Consider the following 21,716-nt stretch of genomic DNA (forward strand, 5'->3'; position numbering starts at 1 on the left):
ATTTTAAGGTGTAAGACAGCGCGTTCGCACATACGGATCTGTAGATTAAACAGAAGTACGACTCTGCGAATGGAGACCACCGTTAGGTGTGAGGAGAACGAGCAACTGCACCATTACCATGTTTAATGTGATTCATTGGTCACTTCAAACCCTTGGGTACCATTTCCCAGACCAGCCTGGAAATACCTCGTCAGGTCAGTGCAGTGATGCGCAACATGGGTAAACATGAAGGTCCAAACGCTAGAGCCTTAGCTAGCATTCCTCAATCCCCGGAAGCTTTGCCAGAGCACAGGCGAAAAGATCGAGCTGAGATCTGTGCTGCGACTTTGCAATGCTAATGGTGGGCGCAGAGACCAATTACACCGGTAATAGAAAGAGAAAATTTTGTCTTGGTCTCTCTCTCGCCTGGTGCAATTCCTCCGGCCTGTTTGATCTAATGCGCTTATGTCGGTCTTGTTATCACAGAGACAGTCGTGGCGCCGTGGACAGAGATCCTGCAGCAACAAGATGGAGCCTCGAAGGAATAGCGGAGCCCTCGAGACGCGGTAAGCAGCCAATGTAAAACATTTCATGACTACGGCACTACATTAGGTAGCAGAGCTAGTGTTTGTTGGCCTCGCTCACAGGGCTTAATGAGCAGGGAGCCTGACAAAGCTATCCTGATCACGACCGCCCGTCAACATGCAGGGACCTTTGTTAGAACAGGTTGGTGTTTCAACGGTGTAGAGTCCAGGTTATCCCCTCGCTCTTCTCAAGAGTCTCGGTCGGATAAACCGGCTCGCGAGCGGGGCGGTGTCTAAAAAGATCGTCTCAAGCCGGGTGTTAGCGGTCATGCCCAGTTTCTCTGGCGACTCCATCGTGAGAGAGGGGCTGGCAAAGACCCAGTCTGGTGCGGTATGCCGTGGCCTCGACCATAGCGGATCTAGGTGTGATCGCGTCGTTATTCTTCTGCTGTATGCAGAGCCGCGATGCTTATCGCTGGTAAGGTTGGGCAGAGCTTTAGACCGTGTTCCATCTCGTCAGCCTCAGAAAATGGTCTCGGGTTAGTTAGATGGAAAGGACCGAGTTTGCATACGTTCCTGAGACAATGAAAGTCCGGAACCTCGACATGATGGGAAGCTGTAATGATGTGGATACGTACCGTGGACACATAGCTACGGTAATTCTATTGCACAGATCAAGTCTTCGAATCATCATCTGAGCTTTCCCCAGATTTCCATCATAGACATGGATCGTGATATTCCATATACCGCAGGTGATAGGTGCCAAATTTTTCAGTGGAGAGAGTGTGGGCTTGATGAGGGGGGCCCATATGCAGAGTTAATATTTGTGCTTCAGTTGGATCTCCGTCTTGGCAGGTCGTCACATCGTATGCTGACAATGAATAAAGTTATCTGTCATCCACACACAAAGTTACAGTGAATAGATTCATTGAAATCTAATCGGTGACACTGGCCCTGTGTTTTTCATGTAGAAAGGATTCTATAGTTCCGTTTGTTTCCTATATGAACTCCGTGTAATGATATGCTATAATGCGAGGGCAACGCCGTACATCCCGTAAACAAATGTCCTTCAGAATGTTGATATATCTCCAGCGCCTGTTGTAAGGCTATGCCCAATGCCAACTCCATGTGTCCGTGGTATAATGCCGTCGGTATGCGCCATTCCAAATCCCTTCCCTAATCAAACAGTTGATAATGCCGATGATGCCGAATATGATGATAATGATGATAATGATGATGTCTCCTGTTTGAATCCAACGCCGACGAACGTCATCATGTCTTCAAGTATTGAGTCTAACCATGGGTAATGAACCCCCAAACTCAGGATAACGCCGAAAGAACCGCTCCTCCAATGCCCAGTTGCCGATATTGAGTACATGGTTGACGAAAGCTTGCGTGAGATATATCGTTCCAGAAGAATAATCAGGGACTAGTGCCTGCAATGGTCCACCTGCCCAATTGAGTAACCGGAGACTTGTGTTGTACAAGTGTCGAAACTCGGAACTGGCATAAACCTCTGGTCGTTGAATGACGACGTCTCGTAACTGTGGCCATAGAAGAAATTCCATCCACTGGCCGTGTGGGACAGACTGCTGCACAGGACTGGGAGCAAAGTTGTTACCTAACCCGGAAATGGTCTCGTGTGTTGGGTAAATCAACCAGGATAGGATTCGCTGGAAGAGAATGAAACTACCAACACGTTCCAGTGTCATGACCAAGTTGTCATTGTCGAACAAAGTTGCTGCAAGTTCAACAAGTGGATGTGCTGGTGGAGATGGTGGTAACGTTGATTGCTGAACGATTGAAGCGAGATTCCAGTGCGTCTCAATGAGGCGGCGAATATTGGGGACTGAGGGTCCGTAGATAACTTCTGGGTGAGACCTCACTCCTTCCATTGTGACTAAGCGACGGCAGTCCTGAATATATCCAGTTAAAAGAGCGTCGGCTTGGGTAAGCGGTGAAGTAATCAAGCCCGGTGTCTCCCAGTAAGCTGCCAGAGCTTGGCCCCTCATAGAGTTGGCGAGGCCTGGTAGTACATCGGGTACATGTTCCACGGCTGAGGATGGTGGTATGCTTGTGGGATTGAGAGCATGCTGAGCGGCGGGCATCCGATGTCTAGCCTCTTTATTAGAACCTCAGCCCTGATGTCAAATACAAAACGACGAAATTGGTCTTACCTGGCTTGATGTCGTCGTAGCCGGATTTTCCACTGATACAGGAGACGGTGGGTGAGCCCATGTTTGAGGCCATCCCAGGTCTGTCCATGATTGATGGCACACTCGTGGGGTAGTAGCTGCCAATCTCATCTGCCCCAGACGAAGAAGGGCTGGAGACAGTTGATGGAATTGTCGATGGAACGGCAGAGGGCCAAGCGTCACCAGGGCTGGACAGAGTATCATATGCTCCCATCTCCATGCCGGTGTACTCGGCTACTTGGCCGGGGGCAGAAGTTCGCGCGGTTGGGCTATTATAAGCTGCAGTCGAGTCAGCGAATTGTTATCACGGAGGGAATGTGTATCATAGAACATACAAGGCTGGTAATAGCTGCGAGGCCCATTTGTCGGAATGCCCATGCTTTCTTTTAACCTGTGTAGTTCGTCCTCCAGAGCCCTATTTTTCCTGAGCAGGTCTTGTACAGTGTCATCTCGGCTCGATGCGCTGCGGAGATCCTCAAGTTCACGCTCCAGGTTCTCGATGTGCTCCTTTGTGCGAGCGCGAATGGCGCGTTGGGCCTCACGGTCGTTCGCCCGCTTGCGAGCGAGTTGCGCTGGAGTCAGGGTCGAGACGCTTCTCGTGCCTGGCGTTATACGAGTCAATATCGTGTGGATCTCTTGACATGTCCCAGCACCACTACTCACCCTTGCGTTTGCTTGACTTGGAGTTGTCTGAAGTTGGCCTGGTCATGTTGTCTGATGTTTGAATGCTTGATGCTGGAGAGGTGCTTCTCGACTTGGAGTGTGTGAAATCGGCCATTGCTTCTCGTGATATACCAGGTGGAAGATACAGGTGGGATGGTCTAAACTATCAAGGGTCCTTCTGGCGTCATGCCTGAGCATATATATGGCAATACCACTCTCCATGAGCAAGCTAGTCTAGATGTGTGGCTTACACGCAGGGGTTGCTTGCAACCATGGAGGTCGGTACCCACACCATGATGCAGATTGCCAACTCTAGGAAAGTACACCCTGGCCAAGTACAACACATGAAGAATGTCGCAGTTGGTACTAAAAGGCGACACCGCGAAAGATGTCTCGGAATGGTGGTGTGAAGACAGCCTTCAACTAACCTAGCGTTCTTCTAGAACCTCGAACACAACTCGAACCGCGAATATCGAGGGAGAGAGAGGGAGACGGAGAGTTAAACCAGCCTAGCGACGTTTCCCAAGCCACGAGGCGTGCCCACCTCGCATGAGATGTAGGTTGCAAAGTCTGTACAGTAGACTAGAGGGGTACTAAAGGTACATACGAACATTTGCTGCTAAGCATGCCGGCACCGAGTCTATCGCAGGGGCATTACTTTGCAGCCACCAAAGTGGTACCGTCAAACCCATGCGCCCATGTGCGGAAGTATCTACCTGGGAGGGCTCAAGGTCGAGATACTCTTCTGCACAAAATTTTGATTCTTTGCAGCAGATGGACAAGGGGGGGTGTGTGGGAGGTCTCCTTGCCAGCCTTGGGTGGATCGCCTAAATAGAGTTCACACTAATGTCTCTAGGTCCAAATTGAGGAGCCCGATGGCCGGCAACGACTTGGAGGAGACTGGAAAGTCCCGGCGAGGGCTTTGGCGGCTTGCGGGCATCGTTGGTTGGGAAAGCCGTCTAATGATTGTACAAAAGTAATGCAAAAATAATTCTGAAATCATTGGAAACACAGTATCATCACAGGTTTCGAACCAGTCCTTGAACGCTTCGACACGCAATGTGTCATAGGGCCGAAAAGACAGCCAGAGAGTACTCTAGGGCACCTGAACTTGTGGGGACCGTAGAATGGGCTGAAGCTGGTCGACATTGGCAGACAAGCAAAGGAAAACAACTCCACTGTGTGCTATTGTTACGCTGATGGATGGATAAAATGGTCAACAATCCCTGGGCCATTATCCCAAGCGAGTCCAGCAGTTTGAGAAATGAGTGGCGCCGTGTCTTGCTCAGCGTAACATAGGCCCGAACGAAGGCAACTGGGGAGTGACGGCACGGTCGGTTCGGCCGACGTGCAAAGCCACCTCAAAAAGTGGTTATGGAAATTTGTGCAAAGGTATGTACATGGTATTTTGCGGAGAGGATGAAATGAATACCCCAGCCATGATTGGGTGATGGCCTTGTCGGGCAAACGGTCAAAGGCCCGAGTGTAGTGGGTGATTTGCGGCGATATTTCCGTCTTGTACGGGAACAGCACAGGCTGGAGAACCTTCATAGCGGAAAATGTGATCCCATGGTTTTTTGGTGTGCGGTACGATTTGTCGCGCCCCCGAGTATACTTTGGCCTTGAAATCACGCTTCTAATGGTGAGCTTATTGGCAAATTCAGTCCGCTAACTCGATACGAGTAAAACTTTTGTGCTGCATGGGGCTCATTCGTCTGAAAGATAGTAGTATGAATCTAACTCTTTAGTCCGTATCAAGATTGCAACACAGACCCGAAGCAGAGTGCAGCAAAATCGCGGTAGCCTTCTCAGATTGGTAGATTCGTGTAAAAGTCGCCATCGTGACTAAATTCCCACGTGGCAATCCTGCGGTTTTGCCATCGTGACGCATCATCTAGGCGGACAAGCGGAGTTGGAATGAGCATAGAATGTCCCGTTTCCTTCTTCGCGCGTTCTTTTGCTGCAAAAATGAACTCTGTTTGAAAATGGCCCTGGTAATTATTGGTGGCTCACCGGCGTCTTGGAAGGCTCTCTGCCCGGCTAATAACCGAGCACACGATGCTAGGGCAGATCACGATATCGCCGGCCTCATAACTATCAAAGCTGCTTATAGTATGCATTAGGACCCGCTGGCGCAAGCAATTGATCACCTTATATTCAGATGGCTGTTTTTCGTGTGTCTTACTTGTTTCACCTTAGTAGCATCACCAGCAATGGCCATGGCCGGGACCTATCGCTCCCACAATGCTGGGGATAGCCTTTCTGAGAACAGTTGTTGCAAATTTTGGATGATATATTCTTGGGTTGCTTAGGCAATCTCGGGGTTGATATCCTTCACCGCCTCTACCAGGGCGTCCAAGCTGCCAACTGCCGTTGGGCCAGACATACCTGAAGGAGGAACTGCCCATTTGGGAAGTGGACTCTTGTAGCTCCAAGCGCCACCAGCGTCTTCATAACGAAGACTATGCAAGTAAAGAGACAGCTCATGATCTCCTGGGTCGGTGTAAAGTGGCGTGTCACAGACCTCGCAGAACTCGCCGGACATCTTCTCAGCCTTCTTCTGGTGATATTTGTCCACCATCTGATCGTAGTATGCTACCGCATCCGCAACATCGTCCTTGCCCATTCGGTTCAGTCGTGTAATGATGTCCTCGTCAGTGTTCTCGGTAGCTGCCACATCACCACGTCCTAGGTTGATGCCCCAGACCTTCTGGTTGGCATATATTGGGTCATTCTGAATTGGATGACCGAGATGCTGTAAGTGAACCCGAATCTGGTGGGTTCTACCAGTGACTGGCAAACATCGTACAATCGAATAGCCTTCCTTGTTGGCCCAAGGTTTGTCTTGGCTGTCTTGTCCAGCTTCGGCCTGTTCGGTAGACCTTGAAAGGCTGTCTGCGGACGCGTGACCAGGTTCTTGTGCAGCGGAATAGTAGGCAAGCTTCTTGAAAACAGTGCGCGCTTCCTTGCCATCTGCTCGAACTCGATTCAACCCCAACTTTGGTGATATTGTAAGAATCGGTTGATCGCAAACAACTTCGCCATCAGGAAACTCCCCGGTGACTCTTGCAATGTATTCTTTGCGCACACTTCGTGCAGCTATTTGAGCACTGAGCTCCTCAGCAGACTTTGGATCTTTGGCAATGAACATGATGCCGCTTGTGAGTCTGTCCAAGCGATTGCAAGGATACGCGGTCCATTCGCGTCCACGGTTTTCTTTCATCATCTCAACGACAGAATTGAAATTGTACCTGCCTGCTGGATGAACCGGTATACCAGCCGGCTTGTTGATGACAATCATTTTCTCATCTTCATGTATAACCAAAACGTCATCTGCCGTTACTGGAGGTTCATGTCGGTGAATTTTATGAGAGACAAGATCGCCATTCTTGACAACATATTCGGGTCTTGCTGGCTTGCTGTTGATAAGGATCTTGCCCGATTCCATAGCTCCTTTGTAGTATGTCACGGGCCGATCCCTGAATTCGCTTTCAAATATGTCAAGAAGAGTTCGACCCCTCCAACGCTCTTTACACCAGGTGTTATAGGTGTAATGATAGGGCTCAACACGTCGTAGGCCACCCTCGATGACATACGGGCGCGGCCAAACTTCGTCTCCCACAGATGCTGCAAGTAAGGCTTTATGCTTTCCTCCAGCTTTCACGACTCTTGATCTCTTCTCGGCCGGCTTTTCATGCACCGTTTTCATTGGTGTTGGAGGCGAGGAGCCAGTTGTAAGGAGCTCCATCACGGGGCTAAAAATTTGCTTGCCCCTAGCAAGCAAAGCATTCAACCTTTGGTAAACAGCCACAATGTAACACGTTTCGGCTTCTTGTGAAGTAGTTGATACTATTCGAATCGATAGGTCTTAATCTTGGTGTTTTCTTTTGTCTTCCATAAAGGTTGACTTCTCACCATAAATCGCTATTCTGGCGAAGATTGGGCAGTAGGTCGAAGTGGGTCACACCGAAATTGTTCAACAGTGGGAATTGCCTTTACCCCCAGCTGCAGCCAGCTGCCGCTATGTCACGGGGTCTGGGAAAGTTACCTCGGCAGGAGAACGAATTCGCTTCGTTCCGTACATTGGACATTTGGATTCTCACGTTATAATACATGTGCCCAACAGACCTTCAATTTTTCGCAAGACCTTGGGACTGTACGGACTTTTCGGACATTGCTTCTTCTGTTTCAGTATTGTGCACTTTCCCAACAATGGTCATGGGTATTGCGGCCATGAATTCTACTACACAACTAAAGCAACGTCAAAGGAAAGATTATCCTTACATCCTAGAATATCGGACACGGTGGTAAGACTGTCAGACCAGATCGTACTGAAACATGCTTCCGATTTGACGTAGACCAGGGCAGACAATGACATGTATGACCACATGAACAACTCTGTCTATAATTTCCTGTAAGTTTTGTCTGCCACCGCGGTCTATTCAGGAAAGCTGAGACATGACTATAGCTTCGACTCGGTGATCAACACTTATCTTATGGAACACTGCGGATTAAAACCACCGACTTCTGCACAGCATCCACTTATGGCCCACACCCATTGCGACTACTTCTCAGCAATTTCTTTCCCTCAAGTGGCTGAATTATGCCTCAGAGTGAACAGGCTGGGGAAGTCTAGTGTCACATACGAGGTTGGCCTCTTTGAGAAAGGTGTTGAGAACGTCAAGGCTGTTGGAGCATTTGTTCATGTATTCGTTGAACGATCAACCTTGCGACCGCATGCCAATGGAATGAACACCCAGCTGAGAAATGGACTTGAAAGACTAGCCACGGGGAAACAGTCTAGCAACCTCTAGCTCAGTTCAGCCCTGATCTAAGTGATTGGATTGCGGCCCGCTGTTTGTGTTCGGCCTAATTCATATCTCTCGGCTGCCTGGAGCTCAGATGAAGTGTGCCTGGGCTGTGGATATCGCGCTACAATACATTCTTCTCCTCAGCGTCACATAGCTACTGCCAGCATCTAGCTGTCAATGGCTATCACTAGATGGGCTTTGGGTTGATTTCAAGTAATGATACCTGGTCCAGGCCAAGTCCTACAATATGATTCGGCCCGTGGCAGATGGGTCCTTTACCCCAGACTATCTGAGAAACGAAGAAAGCGGCGAGTAATATACCAAAAATTGACACAGAACAGTCTCGACCGAGCGTGTGGAAGGCTTCGTTTAGCTAAGACGACCCCTCAATGTCTCCTGCGACATTATGGGCCCATGAACCATGTTCAATCGGTAGCAAAATTGCCAGACACGAATTTACTTGGTTATGAGGATTCCCCGGTATTTTATTTCAATGAAAGTCTTTGTTGCAATAAGTCAGTCGAGCTGCCTGGCTTCACAACATTAGCCTCAGTCTACAACAAAATCAATTGACAGTTTATGTTCCACAGCCGGTTGTTTTGAAAATCCAATATTCCATACTTGAACTATCATTGTACAGACAACCTTGAATCTCTGGCACATACCTTGCACGGGATCGAAGCCGAGCAATCCTCGTCCCACTAGCTTGTCGGCAGCTTGGAAAACGAAATGGATTGTGGATTGTGGATTGTGGATTAATCCACATCAACAGTGGAATAGATTGTGCGGGACTGCATTGTTGCCCATGTATTACTAGTAACTGGGGAGCTAAATTGGTAAGCAATAGTGTGACACTAAAGATCAAGGAACAGCAAACAGCAATTCGTTCTTGGAAGCATACATCCTTTCGGTTGCGCATGGTCTTTACACAAGTTTCACAACACCGGTAGAAGGCGCTCTTGAAGCTATGATGTGCATTTGTCGTGTAGAGTCTGAATTACTTCCAGCATGTCGACACATATATGATACCCATCTGTGTTTTAAAACCACCGGGTTCTGCCTTACAATACAGTGGCATCCCTGAGGTTTGTTCTGTGCGAACCTAGAACTCGCTGATAAGCCTAGATTCGCATGCCAAGATTATTCCCTTGAGTATACAACCTAGTTCAATGTAAGTAAGCGCTAGCTACATCAACAGCCCTATTGACTAGCATATACCGCTAAATAGTCGCTACTAGTAGCTAGATAGTATACCATAGTAGCGGCAATGATGAGTTGTACTGGTTGACTGGCTAGGGAGGACAAACTGCTCCTGCTGGCGTTCATGGTGTCTCTAACATGCTCTTAGTTATCACGGTGCTCACAAATTTGGTACCTTCCAAGTCCACGCTTTGACGGCTTGGGGTATGCTTCAGCTTGACCCTGAGTTTCTCATCGTAACCCCCCCCCCGGGACATAATGCTAGACATTGTTCATACTGGGCTTACAACTTGTGACCGCAGCGTTGCCTCTGAGCCTTGTTGATCCGGGGGAGATCAGTTCAGTAGTGCCAGACCCCTCTTTTGATCTGCAGGGGGTGGTCGGTGTATTTACGTATCCTTTCACATGACATTCATCGCTCTACTTGAACAGAGAACACAAGAATTCGCGCACCTTCGGGCTCTAGCTCATGACCTTCCTTTTGGTATTCTGGAGGATTTGCAAATGCAAATGCAAAAAACCCCCCCCCCCCCCCCATTTCTGGCATTTCGTCAGTAACGAAATTTTTTTGATGGAAATAATCAATAGATTAATACATGATAATTATCAGTCTTAGATATGTAAATGACAGTAAGTGTGCGACAGCGCACACTTTTTTGTCCGCCCTTTGCGATTATCAATCTTGCTGCCGATCGTCATGTGTCGCCGTTTTGATCCTCGGTATGTCACTAAAGTACTTGAGCTGAACGATTCCGTTATCCTCTTTCATTATGCACGAAATCGGAAGGACAAGTAAGCAACCGTGCGTTGCACGATAAACTTTGATGCCCGAAACCATATTTCGTTTCCCAGGAATATCGCCTACGTACGTATCAGACAATAAAACGCTGCAAATATGCTCGAATTGTGACATGATTACATGGTGTCATGAAATCAGAGTTTGCTTTCTTTTATGTCTTGCGCCTCGTTCCATCGTTTCGTTATGCAGGTATGATAAACAAACTTATTTGGCTTCGAAACAGCACTCTGTAGCTTGCAATGCTAACGTAATAACTTGGCTCTAATACATAGACGTCACACTACTAAGGAAAAATTGAGTCAGGTGTTGAGACAGAGAGCGATTGTAAATATAAAGTGCCTTCAAAATCGTAGTCCTTTTCTAATTGAGCCTATGCTAGATAAGTCACCACATATCAGTTTTGGCGTCTGTAAAAAAAAAAAAACACGAAAAAGCCATTGTTTGATGACGTACTTTGGTCCAGTCATCGTAGCTAAAGTCTGTGATTACTAGCAAAAGTACAATTATTACTCTTCAAACTCAAGAAATGGTTGAAAGTCGAAGATTTGACAGTCTATAAGATATACCTATTATGGGACGAAGGGGTTGGGAAATATACCGTAATGCGGTTATCATATTTATTTGTATAGCTGTAGGCATAAGAAAGAAGATAAAAGGATACCCACCGATGGTTCATGTTGATGTGTACAAGTTGTGATTTTTTGAATATATGGGTCTGTGCCGTGCGGCAGTTTTCTTGAATGCTCTGTCATCACCGTTTCTTTTCTGATTTCTGATTTCTTTTTAAAAGTCTAATCAAGACAAGGGCGTGTAGGCAACAGGAAATAGTGCAACTCTGTACGAAACAGGTGCATGTACAGAGAGAATTGACCATAAGAGTAATCTTCAATATCCGTTAGCACATTATGTTGAGCTTGTATTTAAGCTATTATTGGATTGGCATGAGAAGTGCATTACTGCTATCTTGCGAAGATTGGCATTCCTAAACATATTTTGATCACCATATCCCTATTCCAGGCTTGATATCTTTTAAGGTCCACCGTCCTAACGTAGATATCACAGCTTCCAAACCCAATCTCGCGAAGCCCGAAGAATATTGACGCATATAGTCTTCATACTCCTAATCGCCTCCAATGCCAAACTTTTGACACCATACTTGTCGATGTGTGCTATAAGAATCTTAAAATCTTTCAGGGCAGTGCTACTACTGAGGCATCAGTTAGAGGCATTGCGTGTGCCGCGTCTCTGATGATAGTAGCCAACGAACAACCCCCCACACCACCGGAAGTGGCCAGGCGGTCATAATGTTCAGCCCGGCTGTTTGGAAATTGTCTCGATGCTTAGAGGTTTAGCGAATATCGTTGCCTCAATTCTTTGTCAGATCGAGTATAACTCCATTTACTAACTCTGCGTCGAATTTGCTCCTCGTCAAACTACGAAGGACTTGAAGACTGGGCTGTAAGAACCCAGTTTACGTATCTGAGAGAATGATTTATCCTGTTCATCCACATCCAATTCCCTTGATCCAGCAAATTTTCTCATGAAACATGAACATATGTGATTTGATGTAAGCGTCTAACTTTCGTGAAAACTTGAATGCCATTCCGGCCAAGATTTCCAGACGACTTCTTAAGCACTGGCGTCAGGGGGGCGTCCTTCCGTAGAATATGCGGCTTTCGGTGTCAAGCACAACTTTTGAGGGACGAGCTGTTTGGCCACATGAGAATTCTTGCCCTCGGCTCTTATAAGAAGATTTCCGCATTCCGGGGTTCTGCTCGTAGAACAGGCGACAGCAGCCTAGTGGTCAATCTTGTATCGATTGAATATTTTCCCAGACGTGACACTGTCTACAATATGCGTCATAAGAGCATCACGCAGGAGAGTTCTGTCAATCGCACTAAGCGTCAATTTCGCCCATATTGCGTCTTGCTTCGCCATCCAGTGAGCTTCGTAGCAACTCACTTGTGATAGCATTTCACTTGCTTACCACCTGAGGATTTAATGTGCATTGTTCTCAAGAAGTCTGACAATGTTTATGGGAGTCAGCTTCTGAATGGCATCAGTTTTTTCTGCGAGGCGAATACGGTAACCCTGACAACGAAGATTGGTGTTCGGATCTCTTTCAAGACCTTGAGGTCAAACTCGAGCTTTACCAGAGTCGATCTAAACACAAACCTGATATACCGCCGCCAATAACGAGTACCAATGCCATTGTGTTAAGAAATATGTTGACCATGTATAAACAGATATGTATCTTGGCATGCAAGTTAATGATATGACAGACTGGTTTGTATTCGATAAACTCAGGTAACTGCTGTCGCTCTAGTCACTGTTAATAGGCCACCAAATCGAGCTCCGTATCTTGGAATCTCTTCGATAGTCATTAGTGAGGGAAAGTCTTGAATTTATGTTAATTACGTATCTCGTTCTCATGTCACAGATGGCCAACAATCTCACTGTCACTTCTGACACGAAGCAGTCAATATATTCATGGTCTCAAATTCAGGGCCAAATGTTCGGTCGGTTCGGATCAACAAAACGCTCCGCAGTGATGTTAACGTTGACAGACTCCTCGCTGTCAGTTTTGTTCCGAAATACTTCCGCGGCAGAAACACAAGCTGATGTAAACGTGACTGTTTATTAGTTATTGATTTTATTAACTTCCCTTACACGATGCCTATGAAACTTGCCAGGGTGTTAATGAGACTAGTCTCGTAGGATTTTCGCACAGTAAACTGTACCAAAAGAGTTGTACATCGACTGGCTTACATGGTATCAATGGAGTATTTGAAAGCCTGCTGAATTGTCTACAACCCGTCTGGTTGGTCGGACTGGTATTACAGTGTGTAACTCTATATCAGGCATATTCGCATCAGCATGATTAGCCACTCCCCGCCACCACCCCCGCCCCCCTCTTGAGAAAAAGATTCGCCAGGGAAGTCACTCTGTATTCCTTTATCACGGTACATTATACGAACGTGAATCTCAACTCAAGGGGTCTCTAGTTGCCTCCATTTATTCTAGCTACAACAGAAATACGCTTACAATGCGGTCTCGCTTCGTAGAAGCTGATACATCATATTCAGTTTGAACACGGTTGGTGATTAGCTGGACTATGACGCCACGCCGTCGGGACTGAGTGCAGGGAAGGTGCTAAATTGCGAAAGATGAATCAGGCCAAGCACCCTGGGATCGTCTAAGAGAAAAACACTTCATCCAGGCACTTACAGCAAACGGGACGGTGATTTCCCCGTTTCGGATCTGCTTGCCAATCGGCAACGAGATTTCCTGACCCGCTCGCGTGTGGGGGATTGCACTGATGATGCCCGCGCAAATGTGTCCGGAGGCGGCACGACAAGGGTCGTATTGACAAACCTTATGTGAACAATCATGCAGACTCCGCTCCGCTTACCTGGGGCTTGGCATTAGGCTCAACCATGGTCGTCTTGGTTTTGTTCAATGTTGTCACTCGGAAGAGCCGGTTGGTTCTCACCCTATGCTGGTGGGATTGGTCTAGAATCTTGAGACATGTTGCAGGAAGAATCTGGTGGGCACTGGATATTAAGTTTTGGTGCCAAAAAAAAAAGTGGATTGGGCTCTTGCGGATATTCTCTGACGCAGCGGCAGCCTCGCTGATTGTTTGAAACGCACTATCACACACAATGAGCAGAAGCAGAAGCAGAAGCTGTACATAAACAGGAAGTTCCTCGAGTACATTGCGACGAAGTACTCACCAGGGATTTCTGGATCACCTGAAGGCTTGTAAAACAGTCTGAGATGATGAGAGAAAAGAAGATACCACGAAAAGACGTGTTTGCATTTGGGGTATCTTTATACTTCCCGCCAGTCACTTAGTCGCTAGTTGCATGTCGTGTAGGTAAGCGAGACACGACGAAACCGACGGGAAAACGCGAGGAAAAAGACACCCCAGCGGACAGGCATATAATGTAAAAGACACGCAACATTGACGGAGGATGTGTATAGACGCGCATGAAATGTGTAGGAGAATACAGCTAGATATTCAAAGGTACAGGAAATATAACTGTTTTTGAATCGATTCGGGAGAAGCCCACAAAGGTATAGTAGAATAGAACACGTTGATAGTGTCTTGCTTTTCACCCTTCATCCGACTCGTACTTCTTATCATATCAATATCCAAATCTTCGTACTGAAAGCACCTACACCGTTCTGGACCATTCTGTACTGTATCACACAAGCGATCAAGACTGTGAGTGAGCTGGGCCTACTAAAGCCACGGAGGTACGCCGGTATTATCCATGCTCCTACAAGTTATACCGACATGGTCTGCGACGTCAGTTCTCGATTACTTTGCAACCAAGGTACGTATGGTCTCTTTGGTGGGTGAAGAGACTAACGTAAGCCGCCGTAGCTTAGAAGAACTTGACCCCTGAGCTCATGCAGGAGTAGACTCGGTATGCTTTTCCCTTCGTCAATGTCGACCTAGTCTATTTGATACAATCTGGCACGAGGAGTAGCTAGCAACGTGTAACTAACTGTCTATAGATAGCAAAGCGTTTCAGGCTAGTAACTAAGAATGGACTGGAGCAACCACGAAAATTTTCGGGGGAGGATTCTTGAGCATATGCTCAATATCTTCATGCCAGGTCCACAATATGTATTTCGCAGCATAACTGGTCAAGGCGCTATAAGCGGCGTGCAAGGGTATCATGCACTGTTGTTACGATGGTATATACACCTGTATCTTCAACGTTCGGCAAAGTCTAAGAAATTTCATTTGCTCCGCATTACCGGGAACAGGCCACAGCATACACCAGAATACAGGAGGAAGCCTATTAGTAAGAAGAAACCAAGGAAACTATAATGACCGATATCATACAGTTTAACCTGCTCAATATCAAACCTTAATAAGATAGGTATAAGCATGGAAGCAGAAACCCTAACACGCGCAAACTTTATATGCCTGAAGAAACCCGACCAGATTGATGGTAAACACAGGGCGATGAAGATTCGCGCATTTATTCGAGCTTTTGGTGGCTCCAGTACTCCTGGCATCGCAACGCAGATTCTGGCCGGATACATGTCGATGATGCAGATCTTCTGAGACCTTTCATGGCATTTCAGAAAATCAGGCCCACTTCATGGTATGTTGTGAAACTCGATCACTTGGGAGGCATGTGGATACTATGTAACATGCAGCTCGCATGCTAAAGTAGCAAATAATTAAATTCCTAAAGTAAGTCATACCTTAGGGAAATCATTTAAAATCGGGTCAGTTACGGGGACCAGACTTAACAGGAGCCTCGCGCAGGAGGAAAAAACCGGCCGTATGCCACTTTATTTCCCCCTAAAAGGCTCTGGTCTTGGCTTACCCAAAATCATATAATAATTCCAGAAGTCAGTACAAAATTAGAGTGCCATTACGACGGTTGACAGATAAACGTGATAGTACCTTTAATTTTCTTAAAAGTTGTTATTGTGTTGTTCTATTTTGCACGGCATGAAAGAGTATTGTAAAATGATGTGCCCGGTTTTTTTTTTTTCTTTTTGTCCTGCGCGAGGAGCGTGGTTCAAGAAACGACAGATTTTGATCTCTGAAATACTCTTTAGAAGAAGAGCAGTATTCTATATCGCGCCTTGCACCCCTCCTTCTTATGTACTGAGTTAATGTCCTTCTAGGTAGTGTCATATGCCTTTGATCTGCGTTGTTACTGATGTTGTAAATTACCAAACTACTTACCCAGCGCTCGGCGTAGTGCCACACAGCGGGAGCCTTATGTACCCCACACGACTTCTGTTGACGGCTTATCTGCCGGTAATGTCCAAAATTCCTCCGACTTACTCATGGGCTAAAGAATAAAATTATGATTCCGTTGATTGATGCAGGCAGATAGCAGCTTGTGATACTCAGTCATGGAGGAGCCTCCGCGAAAATATGTTTTGTAGCAGGAATGGAGTGTGTGGTAGATGGTGGTAGACAACATAAGCTATGTACTTGTGGTGACAGGCACAATATCGAGTTTCGTCTATTCACTCAACTGGGGACATTGATGGTGGCACTTGTTTATGCCGCGGCGGCGAGTTACTAGGATTGCACAAGCGTTGACACGAAAATTACTTGCTTACACATATCGATCAAGGCTCACAAGCCCGTGTTTTCAAGGGGTGAAGATAAGTGCCCCCACACGCTGTACACGAAATGACAGGCTTCAGATTCGATGAGACTGACAGGAACACCTTAAATTGAGTGAGCGGTCATCCATCTCACAACAACTCATTTCCACCGCTGCAATGTCATTTTCATCCGAAACAGCGCTCTACTATCTCCAGAAACCGTGAGTATCTGTGCTAAAACCGACGACTTTCGCGACAACACATACCCTGAAAATAAATTGGCCGGTGAACTCAGCATTAAAACGTCTCAATCTGAGCTGTAGCGTACAATGAAATCGATCAACCTAGGGATTCGCAGATCGAGTCATCAATTTACTGCTGACTTGAGTCTCAGCTTACACCCATGCCCAAAATAGCAATGTATCGGGTGGTTCGGCCCCCTTTCGATGTTGGTGACTTACTCCTTCCACTCCTAATAATACAGCATTTCAATGCGCTGGTCACGGAAACTCAGCTGGAATCTGTGCGTCGAATGGAACGTGGAAGCCTGACAATGTAACATCAAGAATTTTCTGTCGATCGCCAAAGCTAACGAAATCGACAGGGCGAGAAGGTCCAGAGCGAACAATTGATGTGTTGTACCCCTGACATGCCCGGTGAAACCAAGGCTTTCCAATCTCCCTTGTCCCAGATGCCTCTCCACAGTCGCGTACATTTTGTGGGGGGAAGTGAATCCGGGGAAGTCGGAGAGCGGACAGGTGCTTCCCTTGCAAAAGTTTCATAACAATAACTACCTTTGCTGGGGGCACGAAAAACATTCGATGATTCGGTGAGCTTATTGATTTGAAATGTTAAGTAGTGAGCGAATTTGTATCTGCCGTTTAGTAAACGTTGTGTCTTGCAGGCAATTGCAGCACGCACATTTTACCCCGGACTGACACTCTTCCATTTGGGAACCGAATAGAGGAAGGACAGATGCAAGCCGTCTGCAGGTACTTGGTCCTCCTAATAGAGTCGCAATGGGCCCAATATTTGTCCGCCCTATCATTATAGCTTAATCGTCAAGTGGTAGTCACTTCAGCCCCAAATTTACCAAAAAAAGAATTAAAAAATGTAAAGGGCTAACTAGAACCAAAATCACGTAACTGGTTTGTGGCTGATGGCAGCTCTGTCTGTCAATCATTGATTGGGTCGCAAACAACATGCCACATCAAATCGGCAAGCAATAGATTGCGCCTGGAATCCCGTCATCTCATCCGTGACCCGAGAAAATGCGTGGCACAACCCCCATTCGTGACCCCAGCTTTGGCCCAGCTTCCAGCTTTCCACAAACCCCCAAACTAGATCAAATCAAATCTGGGGCAAAGCCGGACAGGCATGTCGACGGGGACGTGGCTGTTCTTGTGTCTAACATTGTCATCCCCAGGCATACGTGTTTTATGCCCTCTTCCGACTTATAAGTACCAATAGTATCCCTTTGTTGGCTTGCCTCTGCGAATTAAATAGATGGTGCACCCAGGCCAACTCGTTCCGCTCACATCCTGCCACTTCTACAGTCTGCCTTGGCTTGCTCAATAGTGCCCCGAACTCTAATTGTCTACTGCATCGTTTGAGCCCACCCAATCGACAGTTTAAAAAAGCTTCTGTTTATTCGGGTTCCGCAACTGAGTTGCCATCGTATTCATTGCCAGAGACACTTGGTGCATGATCGGATCAAAACTCAGACACGGGTTTTCCTCTTTCCACGACAGAACACGCCCACCGCTCTTTCCCAAGTCGCCTCAACGGCCAACTCGACGAGCACATAAACCTATCAACGTCACTTCTACACCACTTTCTATTCTATTTGTCCTTCCCCCAAAGGGAACTTCACAATATTTTGCACAGCCTGCCAACAACTCTGAGCATACAAAGGTCGCCCACTTGCCTCGGCCTCTCAACATAGACTACTTGCCGTCTCTTCAAGCTGGCCTTTGCAGTTTAATTCTGTACCATTTGTCTAGCCCAGGTATTGGAGCACTCCAGCCTCGACTCCAAAACAGTAAGCCCGAATATACCTGATCCTCGCTCGGTGCTGAGATGTCCAGCAATATCATGTCAGAATGCACTCGCTCATAGTTTGATTTTTGCTAGAAACAAACTGTTCAAGATGCCTGGTCAAATCACAGCCCCGGTGCCCATCACACCACCCCGCAAGGGGATGCGCCTTGTCACATCTGAAGCTCTCTTTGCCAGTCTGAACGAGACCCTGGCATCGAATGGCAGCAACAGTCAAGCTTCCGTGCGCACTATCAAAGAGCGAGATTGGGACGTCCCAGCTCCCCCACCACCGAGTCCCGTCAGTTTTCAGCAACCCGATCAGTGGAGAAGTTCGCTACGTCACTGAACCACATCATTCAATTGTGATCACTGGTGCTCGATTCTTGAGGGAGGGTGGTTTTTGATTGGTCGCATTTCATCGCGGATCATTTGCAATGGCATTGCGTACTTGTGTATTGGTATTGGAGCAAAAGCGTAAGACAGGGACAGGTCAACTGGGAGTCTGGGTGTACAAAAAAGTGAGCATGGTGCCCGGTATTGGCTTTGGCACAGGAGGCTACACATAATAGATGCAGGTCATTGTTCTGGGAGGTGGCATAGGTTCATATTCCATTTGGCTGAGGAACAAGTCAGCACTGACGATAGTACACATAGCTCAAGTGCAGTCCAGTTTGGGCTCTCGAAAAATGCAAGCTCTACCACGTGTTGATCCCGAGAGTACTTAGATAAGCCCAAATATTCGCCGCCTATTTGAAGCTCATAATTCGACAATATTGCGCAACTAGAAGTTGAAGGCCGCACAGTTATATATGTCACCGGCATTGTCAATCTTCTAGACTAGATGCTCAGTACTAGCTCGACTTTGTACGATCTGACTGAGAGTTTTAAAACTAGTCTAGCTTAAACCCTATGGGAATCCATTTCGATTGGAATGCCACGTTCAGCATACAACTTCTCTGACCATTTCCACTTGTTCGCCGGAACATTCGATCTAATGTTTTAGCAATAGATGTGAGCTCGATCTCAACCACTGTAGATAGTGTTTTAGACAAGACAAGACTCGTGCTATGTCACTACTGATCTTGTGAATAGGCGAAGACTTAGTTGAGCTATGGATTCAAGGCGATGAAAAGTTGAAGTGACAATCTGGAAAACAAACCACTTTATATCATGCTATTTGTAGGAATGTCACTGCTGTTTTCGTGATGCGATTGACCTATATCCTGGAGATCGACCTGTCGCTCCTATACTATGACCACAGTGAGTAAATACTCTGCTTCTCTTGGCTGCCATACTGGTTACACCTCCCAGTCCTCTGACCGGGTTCAGGTCTGAATCTGTTGTATGAAATCTCACGCAACCAACCCTCTCATAGATATTGCTCTCGGTCGAACCTACTTTCTCCACAAGTAAACAGTCTGAGTTTGTTCCGGGCAACGTAAAAAGCACTAAATATGAAGCTGGTCTGTATAGTCCAGTGTCGATACTTCAATCCCTTTTTATTCCGCGTGCATTCATTGCCGAAACCAGGTGTGTCCCATTGTCACCGTGCACACAGAAGACATGCTCAGAGAACTGGCTCAGGCTCTCGCTATCGGCTTGAGTAACAGTGCCGCTCGATATAAAGGACGAATCATCACCTTCGTCGCTATAAATCGCGCCAAAGATGTTCTTGCTAGACCATGAGGAAATGGTCTGCGAGCTCCGGACGAGGGGCTCCGCCAATGCCCTGAGAACAAGAGCGCCATAACAGACTTCTCTGTAGGGGTTTGTTTTGCTCTTTAAGACTATCTCGTGTGACAGTAACTGTATGTCCAGGGCCCCATAATGACCACTGTCCCTGGGCGAGTATGGGTAAAAATAGACCGGTTGATCGGTAACAGCCTATGACCTTTGCGACAAAACATCAGTAATAATTATTTCAGGGAGTAATATAATTAGGCTTTGCGCCAATCTGAAGAAAAGCGAACAAGCTATTGTTGGTTGGTAGAAGATGCACTTCCTTACCACGATGGGGCTCGATACCGCTCAAGATGTTCAGCTGCACTTCTCTCTCTACACTACTTCAGACCAGGGGCAATATCGTAGCTCCAGATTCCGGCGAGGTAGTCGCCAAAAATTCGTGAATGGAGACGCCGAGTAAATCCAGAAAAGGCAGGCAACTTGTCCGACGCAAATGTCAGTTGTTTGTAGGAGTAATCCTGCACCAACTTGTAATATTCTCCGACCATAGCTTTGGTGTCGAACACCTTAAGCGGTCTGTATGGTGGGGGTACTCTGGAAGATAGGAAAGACCATAAGCCTTCGTATCCCATCTTTGGGAATCTCAAGCCGGAGGAAAGGCCATTTGCGGCCACATATCTCAATGAGCACCTCCAACAATACATTCGATGTTCTCCGTAAAATAAGCATCGTTGGGACAGCAGCAATTCTTGGAATGTCCAGCATCGACTTGAAAGTGGACTGTGTATATCCGGTAGATTCAAGTCCTCTTCCAGTTGATCAGGCTTTCGTATGCTCACAACTGTATAAGCAGTGGATTACGGACCCAGTGCCAATGTTGTACAAATGGGTAAAGGACTCGATGGTGAGGATTTCAGAACGCATTGAGTACTTCCTCCCTATGCCATTGCGAAAATTTTCACCATAGCGTTGAGACGGTTGAGAAGTTTTTGGGAGTGATGTGTAGCCTTGAGTAAGGTTAACCCATTCTTTATGAGCAGTTCACGTTCTAATGGTATGCTGGGAAAGATTTGCAATGGCGCAAAGTCTTCTTACTACTGCTGGATTCGTGCTGCCAGTCCTGCTTCGAGTCTTGTAGGATACATATAGAGTCAATGGCCCTAGTAGGAAGCGCGGAGGGCCCATATGAATGGCAACAGGCATGCTCCTGACAGCACACCCTGATTCATTCACGGGCAATAGATACGTTAGTATTCAAGCCGAGATAGCTGATACTGCCCGATATGAAAGTGCCCTATCTGGCAATTGTGTTCTTTCGATCCTCATCCGTAAGGCCATTTGTCTAGAATAGCCAAGTGTTAGGTGTAGGGCATCTTACCTCGGGGTACATCAATTTTGAGACTGAGATAGGGAAATTCCCAGTCGTCCATGCCCGACTCACTGCTGTCGTACGGGGCCGCTGTTGGTACAATTTGCACCAGAAGAGCGTCGAAGACGAAGACTTTATCTATAGTGTCTGATACGTATGCATGACTGTTGCTGACGCAAAGACGGACATAAGAGTTCGGCAACCTCATGGCGGCAGCGCACATTGAGGTTTGAACATCGCATTTTGGTCCAAGCCATGTCGTTGGCCATAGCACAGGTTATTCATCCTCATGCGGGGACTCCTTGAAACAAGCGATGATGAGTTGACAAAATTCACAGCCATGTTCTGCAGCTCGTTCTA

The 21,716-nt window shown here is 46.9% G+C and overlaps 5 protein-coding genes across 5 annotated transcripts; 2 read left to right on the forward strand and 3 right to left on the reverse strand.

Moving 5' to 3' along the window:
- Positions 1-1,783: 1,783 nt before the first annotated feature.
- BKA67DRAFT_657550 (uncharacterized protein) lies at positions 1,784-3,476 on the reverse strand (the record flags this gene model as incomplete). Its single annotated transcript, XM_046107133.1, has 4 exons — positions 1,784-2,625; positions 2,681-2,977; positions 3,034-3,300; positions 3,362-3,476. The coding sequence occupies 4 exons, from the start codon at positions 3,474-3,476 to the stop codon at positions 1,784-1,786; spliced, it is 1,521 nt and encodes a 506-aa protein (XP_045959889.1).
- A 2,193-nt stretch (positions 3,477-5,669) lies between these two features.
- Positions 5,670-7,070, reverse strand: BKA67DRAFT_515587 (RluA family pseudouridine synthase; the record flags this gene model as incomplete). The annotated part of the gene is made up of 1 exon (XM_046097741.1): positions 5,670-7,070. One exon carries the CDS (start codon positions 7,068-7,070, stop codon positions 5,670-5,672), a length of 1,401 nt encoding a protein of 466 aa, XP_045959890.1.
- A 503-nt stretch (positions 7,071-7,573) lies between these two features.
- On the forward strand, positions 7,574-8,175 carry BKA67DRAFT_534542 (thioesterase superfamily protein; the record flags this gene model as incomplete). Its single annotated transcript, XM_046099877.1, has 3 exons — positions 7,574-7,668; positions 7,725-7,775; positions 7,830-8,175. 3 exons carry the CDS (start codon positions 7,574-7,576, stop codon positions 8,173-8,175), a joined length of 492 nt encoding a protein of 163 aa, XP_045959891.1.
- Positions 8,176-12,867: 4,692 nt separating this feature from the next.
- BKA67DRAFT_645100 (uncharacterized protein) lies at positions 12,868-13,888 on the reverse strand (the record flags this gene model as incomplete). Its single annotated transcript, XM_046105867.1, has 5 exons — positions 12,868-13,023; positions 13,217-13,324; positions 13,400-13,546; positions 13,584-13,725; positions 13,833-13,888. 5 exons carry the CDS (start codon positions 13,886-13,888, stop codon positions 13,009-13,011), a joined length of 468 nt encoding a protein of 155 aa, XP_045959892.1. The 3' UTR covers positions 12,868-13,008.
- Positions 13,889-16,441: 2,553 nt separating this feature from the next.
- BKA67DRAFT_657552 (uncharacterized protein) lies at positions 16,442-18,650 on the forward strand (the record flags this gene model as incomplete). Its single annotated transcript, XM_046107134.1, has 2 exons — positions 16,442-16,485; positions 18,398-18,650. The coding sequence occupies 2 exons, from the start codon at positions 16,442-16,444 to the stop codon at positions 18,648-18,650; spliced, it is 297 nt and encodes a 98-aa protein (XP_045959893.1).
- Between the last annotated feature and the right edge of the window lie 3,066 nt (positions 18,651-21,716).

The sequence above is a fragment of the Truncatella angustata genome, assembly GCF_020726525.1.
Source record: "Truncatella angustata strain MPI-SDFR-AT-0073 chromosome Unknown BKA67scaffold_3, whole genome shotgun sequence".
NCBI lineage: Eukaryota > Fungi > Ascomycota > Sordariomycetes > Amphisphaeriales > Sporocadaceae > Truncatella > Truncatella angustata.